The 9406-nt window shown below is 42.9% G+C and overlaps 1 protein-coding gene across 1 annotated transcript in view; it reads right to left on the bottom strand.

Annotated features, from left to right (window-relative positions):
- Window positions 1-209: 209 nt before the first annotated feature.
- akt1 (v-akt murine thymoma viral oncogene homolog 1) overlaps window positions 210-9406 on the bottom strand; it is a 30517-nt gene continuing 21320 nt past the window's right edge. The window contains exons 6-14 of the mRNA XM_017417793.3: window positions 8981-9112; window positions 8776-8841; window positions 8232-8300; window positions 7953-8078; window positions 6356-6484; window positions 3265-3479; window positions 3091-3178; window positions 2772-2874; window positions 210-2047 (exon numbers count right to left, since the gene is read on the bottom strand). Coding sequence (XP_017273282.1) covers window positions 1968-2047; window positions 2772-2874; window positions 3091-3178; window positions 3265-3479; window positions 6356-6484; window positions 7953-8078; window positions 8232-8300; window positions 8776-8841; window positions 8981-9112 — 1008 coding nt within the window. The 3' untranslated portion in view covers window positions 210-1967. The remainder of the gene's footprint in view (window positions 2048-2771; window positions 2875-3090; window positions 3179-3264; window positions 3480-6355; window positions 6485-7952; window positions 8079-8231; window positions 8301-8775; window positions 8842-8980; window positions 9113-9406) is intronic.

The raw sequence follows: 9406 nt of genomic DNA, 5'->3' as shown, positions 1-9406 counted from the left end.
TCATCATACAATTTGTTTTATTAACCAAATTAATAGTTTAAAATCAAGGTTCCTGTGTTCCTTGAGTATTTATTTCAGAGTAAAAGCCAAGTTCACAAAGCTTCTGATAAGATTTTTTTTTTTATTTCATCAATTTAAACAAAACAAGTAAAAAGAGTGTTGTACAAAGTTTATATTATTTGTTTACTAAAGCTGGTGTCCTCAGTCTCAGGAGTACAGGAGGGGCAGGTACAAAAAAAAATGTTGAAGTAAAAAATATAAAATGAATTTTTCCCTATTTTTTTTTTTTTTTAAAGGTGACAGCAAATGGGGAGTGTGCATAGGAAGGAGAAAAACAGATTCAAAGTGTGAACAAACAATTAGAAAAAATATATATAATAAAAACCATTACATTCAATGATGAATTATGCACTTTTGCAAATGATTATCAGTCTTTTTTTGTTTGTTTTTTTCTTTAAATACTGAAGTACGTTTGGAAACTCAGAACTTCCAAAGAGAATTAGTTTACCCTCAGCGGTCTTTAAAAAAGAAGAGGTTACTGAAACCAGCACATCTTGTTTCTATTGTATCAACATCACATGAGCTCATATGATAAAAAGCTAATTTAGTCTTTACCAACCATAAATTACATAAAGGGGTCCAAATACAATCATTCTGGGCAGCAAAGTGCATATCATTGGCACAGTGAAACTCATTTTATCCCACGTTGGTCTCGTATAAATAACTCGCGAGGGGACAGAAAGCCCCCAAAATTCAGAGACGAGCGTTTTTCCCCTGAAGCCAAGTTTGCTTGCGATGGATTCCTAAAGAAGCGTGTTCAGTTAAAGAGACCTCACTGAGGCTGCAGCATATGCACCGGGTGGAAAGCACCCAATAGTGTACTGTACATGGAAGGAAAACCCAAAGGAAAAAAGTTGTTGAGGGCGGGTCGCTAATGAGCGACCCAGGCAGAGGAAACGAGGAGCACAGCATCCAGATGAAAAGGCATCAGGAACAAGAAGCACTTACTTCAGGGGAAGCTTTTTATTAGCCCAAACAGGAAACCACGGGTCTTTCATAGACGTGCAAAGGGTTTTTAAAAAGAAATTGATCCACTGCAGGCCATCTTATGCCCAAACGATTGGTCATGCTCGACTTATTTGCATGTCCGCCTTTCCTCACATCAGACTGTATTGCACAATTGATTTATCAGACCCATCATGGTGTGGCATGACAATTTGACAGACTGGTTTCAGGTTTGCTTCAGGACAGACGGATTAAAAAAAAAAAAAAAAAAAAAAAAAGATTAAAAATCCTTTCCAGAAGAAGGCATTTCAGTCTTAGGAGAATTAGGCATGTGTTACAACACATAAGTATGCAGGAAGATTAACTTTATTTGATACGGTACATTCACTTATGAAGCCACAAAAAAAAAAAAAAAAAAGGAAAATGTCTGAATGGACTTGGGAAACATGGATTATTTAATCACCCACTCAACAAACAACACACTCTCTGCTCACGTGGTGTTTTTTGGTCCACAGCATGCCTATAAAACTATTTAAAAATGGTTGATATTTTCATTGCGTATGCAGAACATGAATGACTCTTGTCACAATTCATTGATCTAGAGCCCAATTTGTGCTGAACATAACTGCATTTCCCCGTTCGTTATGGTGTAAGGATGCCTGCTCAGTGTACAACATAACAACCGGGAAAGGCAGGGTAGTGTTATCTTCATGGTCAGTCTTCAAAAGGCCACAAAGAACAAGAATATTTATCTTTGCTTTGCCCTTCCTCCGTCCTATGAAAAGCAACTCGCAGATTGTGACATCCAACAACGGCTTTCTGCAGACGCTGCTGGGAGGACGAGGCCAAGGCCTTTCAGGTGGAGAGAGAGAGAGAAACAGAGAGAGAGAGAGAGAGAGAGGGAGAGGGGAGGGAGGGAGGGAGGGAGGAGATGCTGGGACCGGAGGAATGTTTGAATCGTTTTAGGCTGTCCCACTGGCTGAGTAGGAGAACTGGGGGAAGTGGGGTCGTCGCTCGCTGTCAAAAGACTCCATACTGTCATCTGGAAATGAAGGAAAAACAAAATAAAGTTAGTAAAAGAAATGATTGGCTCTTCTAAAAGATATCAGTTGATAATATGACAATTTACTCCATTTACTAAGGTAACAAAAAACATTCTGTAGTTAAATACTCTTTTCTTTATTATCTGCACCTTAACCAGAGTTGTTAGAGAGACACTAAAACGTGTCAAGATACCAATAAACGATGCCTCATAATAAACCCTTCTATTATTTTCTGTGATTTTCAAAGAGGTTAAATTTACAACTTTCAATTATTATTTTTTTAATAAAGAGTGTTGAAGTTGAACTTCATGTTTTATTAGTTGTAATTTTCTCAATATTACCACCTAATTATGACATTAGCTCACTGATTGTCCTTTTTATTCATTTTGTAAAGGTGCACCACTCAGGTTTAATAATATTAAACGTCCAGAAGAGGGCAGACTACTCTCAAGGGAGCTGGGTAATGCCTCCACTTGCATATAATAAGCTGAGTATCACCAACTCAATTCCCAGCCCATGGATGAAGTATAAAATTAGCTAAAATAGGCAAGAATAGAGGATAGATTTGACAGACTGAATATATTGGAAATAGAGTTTATTAAAAAGATTAAAGATGCACGTGGTGGTTACATCGAAACAAACTCCAGATAAAACTGAGATAAGTTGAAGAAGAATATTATCAAACGGGAGTTCTCAGAAGCCTCGTGACGAGTCTGGCGCTACCTTGTCCGGGTGGCGTAATAGTGATGGTTTGTCCTGTGAACTCCTCGTCGAAATATCGTGTGTCCGTCTCTGAGGTAACTTGGGGCTTAAACGGCGGCACCAGCTGTTGGAGGGGAGAGGAGATATCAGCACATCGCAGACGTCAGTCTGTGCCTTTCTGCTGACAGTGTATACAGTTTCTAGATGCCGCTGCCTCAGGTCGAGCGAGCTTATCGATACCTGAGGGAACGACAGCGATCTAAGTTCTAAGTTAAAGAAGTCTCCGTTAAAAAGAGGATGACAGAAAAATAAAGACAAGAGAAAGATTTCACAAACCCACCTTCTTCTCATAAACATCTTGCCAATTGATACCGGCAAAAAACTTGTGCTGCATGATTTCCTTTGCATCATCAGGTCCTCCACCTAACCTGGAAACAGGGGCTCCTATTAGAAACGCTTCTTTTAAATTATGACTATCGTTTTGGACAATCTGAGAGGCAGCAGATGTTCTAACCTTTCCATCGGGTCCTTCTTGAGAAGACCAGAGAGCAGTGAACGGGCCTCGGGGCCGAGGGTCCGGGGAAAGCGAATGTCCTCCATGAGGATGAGCTCGAACAGCTTCTCGTGGTCCTGGTTGTAGAAGGGCAGCCGGCCGCACATCATCTCGTACATCACCACGCCGAGACCCCACCAGTCCACAGCACGGCCGTAGTCATTGTCTTCCAGGACCTTGAAGATGTGCAGGGACAGGAAGGTGGCTTTCAATGCAGTTGTTGTAATGCGATTTTTTGTTTTATGATATCTTAATTTTATTTATAGCTTTAATTTAAAAACTGATGTGACGTTTCTGCGAATACAGTTCATTCAGCTAATAAAACACGTGTTTGGACATCCCTACCAGCCTCCAGCGAAATCTCCTGCTCTCCTCTCTCCCCAGCACTGACTCACATCTCACATTAGGAGTAAGGATAGAGTTTCCCCTAGAGCCTTGCATATTTAATTGCCACAGGCCCTTCTACATATACACAAATGCATACAGATCAACAAGCAGCAGAGGTATGGGTCGCTTACATAAACCAAAAAAAAAAAACAACAAAAAAAACCCATCTTGATTAACACTGCCAGAGACACAAAAAGGATAATATTTAATACTTTCAATAAAGATGACTTTTAATAAGACAAACTCCTGCACTGTTGTGTTTGGTGAATAGCTCAACCTGTTGCATGACTAATGTGCTGCTGAGCAGAGTTGTTCTAAGGTGTCTGGGGACGTGTACTGGATTCTACCTCACCAGGCGGATGTTGAAGGTTAAATCAAGACAACGGGAACAGTCTGTTCTCTTACACCTTCAGCAGCACGATGCTAGAAAACTCAGACCCAAGAATAGAAACTTGGGTAAAAAGATGAGGGCGGATTAACAGAATTAGATATGGACACAAAAGTCCACGGGCTAAGAGAGAGGGTCCTGGAAAATGGATAAGCTGAGGTGTCCGTAAAAGGAACAAAACTGGGTGTGTGCACGCATGCAGCATGTGAGTGTGTGCGTCTGTGGGCACCCGGCCTGGTCCTGCGGTGAGTGCCGAGCATCAAGGAGGAGGACTGGGAGGGCAGGGGGGGGAGTAACGTGAAGCCGGCGCAGGGCTAAGATTACTGGGCTGTCTCTATTTCCAGCGCTGCTGTCGTGTGATTCACACCGTGCGACAGCTGGGCCCGCAGCTGCCCCATATATGTAGAAGAGCGCCACAGCTGTGAAGCTGCCAGGAGCGCAGGAGCCAAGCTCATCCCTCATATACGTAACCAGGACTGCCTGCCTATTTGGGCCCCAGCCTCAAGCTAATACTGTTACACTGCCCCAAAGGAGCAAAGATGGGGGAAGAGAACGGAAATAAGGAGGATAAAAGGGACACACTTGCGGTCGATTCTTTCTATGAGGGAAAAAAAAAAAAAAATTCTGTCTTAAATTCAACTCTGACAGCTATTACTCTTTCAAGCCGGTGAGTCCAGATCAGAGTTGGAGGCTAGATTAAACATGTCCACCTATTGCTTTGTAGAGGTTCCCTAACAGCCAATTCCCTTAGCTAATAATGGTTTCCTTCCTGTAAGCGCTTAATAAAAGTGACTAAGTGAATTTGTCCAGCTCCCTACTCCAGAGACAAACTGGTCAGGTTATTGCAGATTATTGAGTCTATCCTCCCTGCCTCTCCCTCGCTCTCTGCAGCTCTGAGCAGAATATTCCCAGACGTTACAGCATTCCTGTGCAGCACACACAACAAGGTCATTGTTTACTGCAGAAAAACCTGTAACACTGCCTGGCCTCCACTCCATAGAGACGCTTGCCAGTGACCCTGTTGCCACAGCAACGCCCCCTGATGTCTCCCCGCGCTCCGCTGGCAAGTTTGGAGCTGTCATGAGCTGTGGCTCTTTTGTGGAGGAGGAGAGTGGGCCAGGAGGAGCTTCAGATGCGCAGGTTTGAGTAATTTCTGCTAAACAATTACAGAAGTAAGATTTTCTTTTTTTCCAAATGTCCAAGCAGGTGAGGGGGAAGTAAACGCAGATGTGAAGCCAGATGGGAGAACTGCCTTTCTTTGTGGCATGGTGCAAATGACTGAAAAGTGCTCTGTCTGTCTTAAAAGACAGTTGTGTTCCCGAAAATAAGAAAAAAAAAAGAGCCTGAAGCATCGTGGAATATCATGTTCGAGTCAGGTGAGGCATCCCAGGCAGCAGCAGGCGTCGTGCCTCCCCTGATGCCACACAACAACTGCAGCCAATGTGGTCTTTTTCCACTCCTCTCTCTCAGGGGCGGAAGTTCACGTTTCCTGAAGTCCTGCCAGCCAAACACCTCTGACCCCCCCCCCCACCAGCCAGAGAATTCCAAATGCGGTCTAAAAACAACGATACGGCAACTGTGTCAACACAAAGACCCCTCTACCGGAAAGCATTTTTACGACAACAGGCCGGAGAACCCGCAAACGCACGGCGAACGCTCACAATGAAATATTAGGTTTCACCGCCCGCTCCAACACTTGTCATACCTGCACGCCACAGTGAGCAGCCACACCCCTCCCCGAGACAGCAAGCATGAGAGCAGGGTGCCTTGCCCTGGGCACACTGCACACTCATTAACTTCAGCTGGAGATTAGAAAGGCATTTTGAGACAGCTGCTCCTTCCTTCAAACACTTCCCATCCACTGGGGTCCAACAACACAGCCCGCATTTTTGTTTGGGATCAACAAATGGCCGGAGTTTATGCTAGGATTTTATCTTTTTAAGTTTATCTACTAAATGAATGTAGATTATTCTATAAAGGACATAGAAGGGTAACTGAAAGGTTTGATGTGGGTAGAAGTTATGAGACTCGTACACGATGGAGTTAACTTTCTTATGATCCCAATCCAGCTGAGCACACATGAAATATTTAGAACAGATGTGTTAAAACCCTTTGCACCACCATCAAACCCCATATACCAGCTTAACGGAGACCAAGCTGCTCTGGAAGGTGTCCCAACACAGGTTAAGGCAATTTAAAATGTATAAGTTCATTTTTTATTTTTTGCTGCTTAAAACATTGAAGTGAACATTTCAGCCTGAGAAAAGTTGGGTTTACCTCGGGTGCAAGGTACTCTGGTGTCCCGCAGAAAGTTTTCATAGTGGCGCCGTCTTTGATCCCCTCCTTACACAGACCAAAATCTGTGATCTTTATGTGTCCGTCTTTGTCCAGCATGAGGTTTTCCAGCTGAGCAGAGGAAAAAACAAAAAACATATTAGCGTCAACATAAAATGACAATTTTCCCCCTTTTTATGGAGTTGCGATATAGAATACACAATAATACACAAATAAAGACATAAATATGTCAAGATATTAGTATTAACTAACTGGTTTTGGGGTAAACAAAACAGATGTAACAAAATGAATGAATCACTACTTCAATATTATATATTTTTCATGAAATAAATTTGTCTCAGGGTGTTAAAAAGTCTGCCATCAGGCAGCCAACACTTTCAATCCTCATTTCCTGTGTTTGCGCTTGTAGTTATGATGGAATCGATTTTCAAATAAAATCTGATAGAATGATACAGATTTGCTGGGGAGAAGGATGACACTTCGTTCCATCTTTCATTTCTCCTTTTGCTGACAAAAAGAGTTTTGTTTTGTCACTTTTGCACACACTTCTTTTATTTGACTGATGCTTTTATCGAAAGCAATGTGCAAATAAGAAAAATACTGTCAACACTTTAACACGTGAGCTGGGGGAGCTGGGGATCAAATCATTGACGTTTCAGTTAAACGCTGCAAACTACATGCTGGGCTACAAATTAAATACCTGCCGACACAAATAAAAATGAACTGGATGACAAAATAAAAAGGTAACTCGACCTACAGGCCATAAAGATGAGAATCACTTAGTGACACGATCTGAGGTTGTTCGGTCTCCCCCTCCTCTCTCAGTTTAAGTCACCTGACAGCTGTAGCTCACACGTGGCCAGCAGCGCCCAGCCAGAGTCAGCACATCCTCCAATCCTGCTATCCTGGCATTTTCAGGAGAACCCTCGCAGGCTGGGAGCCTGCCTCGTAAAACCCAAGGGAGGGAAGGAAGGGAGGGGAGCGTGCGCTGTGCTGACCTGGCTGGTATAGTTTTATCAGCTGGAAGTAGTACGGCTACAGATGCCCACTGCAGCACCGATAACCCTCCTAAACAAAACCGTGCCCATCAATCTGGAACATTCAAGGCAGAGTTCATCCTGACAGAATTTGGTTGATTCTTTTAGATCAAACACAGAACCAGAGGCTGAGACCTTAAAACATCTTCACCGTGGAATGATGGATTTCTTTCTCTCTGCTAAGAAAAAGTGTTTCAGTGAGCTTAAACTTACAAAACGATATCAATTACAAACAAAGTGCACAGGTTTCACCCACTGGGCACTGAATGTGTGCTATAACCAGAGGCGGTCGCAGCTCGTTCAAAGAGCCAGGCAGTTATTTCTGTCTCTCTGCAGTAATGTATGGACCAAGCTCGTCTCCAGCTGCAGTGAGGTCTGGAAGAAGCAGATCAATAAGGCTTGGCCACTGCCACAGCTCAGGATGAAGATAAACCCTATTTATATCCAGGCGGAGGAGGAAGGAATGAAGAAAAGGGAGAAAAGGCAGAAAAGAGCAAGAGAGGCCACAATGGGCGAAGGAGAGCACACGTTTCCCTGCCTACCTTTAAATCTCGATAAACCACATTTCTCTCAGCATGCAGGTAGTCCAGTGCTGACACTATCTCTGCGCCGTAGAACCGAGCTCGCTCCTCTGAGAACACCCGGTCTCTTGACAGATGGAAAAAAAGCTGGACATTGCCAACAAATAAGACAAACGAGACTTTGTTAGTCCAGAAGAAGATTGGAAAACTTTTCAATGATCATTAAATGCAAGCATTACTGATTTGTACAAGGTGTACATTTTTTTTTTTTTTTGGGGGGGGGGGGTCAAAATGGCTTACCTCGCCACCGTTTGCATACTCCATGACAAAACACAGGCGGTCGTGTGTTTGGAAGGAGTATTTCAGCCCCTGCAGAAGAAGAACACATTTAAAGCAGAACTTGGTGTTTCCACCTTAGTCAAGAGGAAGCTGCCCTTCAAACTGCTGGTATTATTATGCAACTCTCAAACAAATATCTACAGAGAACTAGAGGACAGAAAAAAAAAGAACAAAGGATATCTAGTGTTCAGATTTAGAACAATAACAAACAGGAACCATTCTGAGCACTTTGTATCATCTGTTGCCTTCACCTGCCACTCAGACTAAACCTAAATGAAGTGTCATTCACTAAAGACTCACAAAAAAGGTTAACAGTTTCAAAATTAAAGATTCTAGCAGTACTATAAAAAGGAGCCAACTTGGTAATAGTTTATATAAGTATAGCACTTTAAAAAATACTGGTCAAACTTGTCCTTTCTGAATGTATGCCGCCGGGCTGAACTAGAAGTTTCTGAGCATCTCCATCGGTTAAAAAGGTTTAGTTTAGGTACTTGGGGTTCCTTACAGTCAAGAACGGATGCTTCGAATTCTGGAGGACTCTGTTTTCTGTGAGTGTGTGTGCCACTTCATCCTGTAAAAGAAAAGCACAAAGAGTGTTTGTGCAAGTCTTACAATAGCGAACTATTTAGGTATCAGTCAGTGCTCTGCTGCCCTCTTAAACCCGAGTGTTTTTCACCCCCTTTTCACTTTGCTCATTGGCAACCACTCACTTTTGCTACGATCACCTCCTTCTTTAGGATCTTCATAGCATAGTAGCGTCCTGTGGCCTTCTCCTTTACCAGAATAACTTTGCCAAAAGTGCCTTTTCCCAGGAGTTTGAGGTATTCAAAGTCGTGCATAGTCTAGAAGGCCAAAACAGACAAAGTGGCATCTGGTTACAAACAGGAGCATTAACAAACTTGAGCTCTAACTAGCTAGGACACACAATCCCACAGACAACACCACCGAATGGTTTTAGGCACCATTTTACCCGCTAAGCAATTTCTACTCCTAATGGTTTGACCTATGCTGTATGTAGTTGTGCCTCAATTAACCCCTGACTATGACACTGAGAAGAAATGTTAAAAACTGTTGTGTGGAGGACATCCAATCGTGTGTCCTTGGACCTTTATGCGAGGTCACATGGAGGGGGGGGG

The sequence above is a fragment of the Kryptolebias marmoratus genome, linkage group LG10 (assembly GCF_001649575.2).
Source record: "Kryptolebias marmoratus isolate JLee-2015 linkage group LG10, ASM164957v2, whole genome shotgun sequence".
Lineage (NCBI taxonomy): Eukaryota > Metazoa > Chordata > Actinopteri > Cyprinodontiformes > Rivulidae > Kryptolebias > Kryptolebias marmoratus.
Note: the sequence above shows the minus strand (reverse complement) of the source record. Positions and strands in the feature narration are given on the sequence as shown.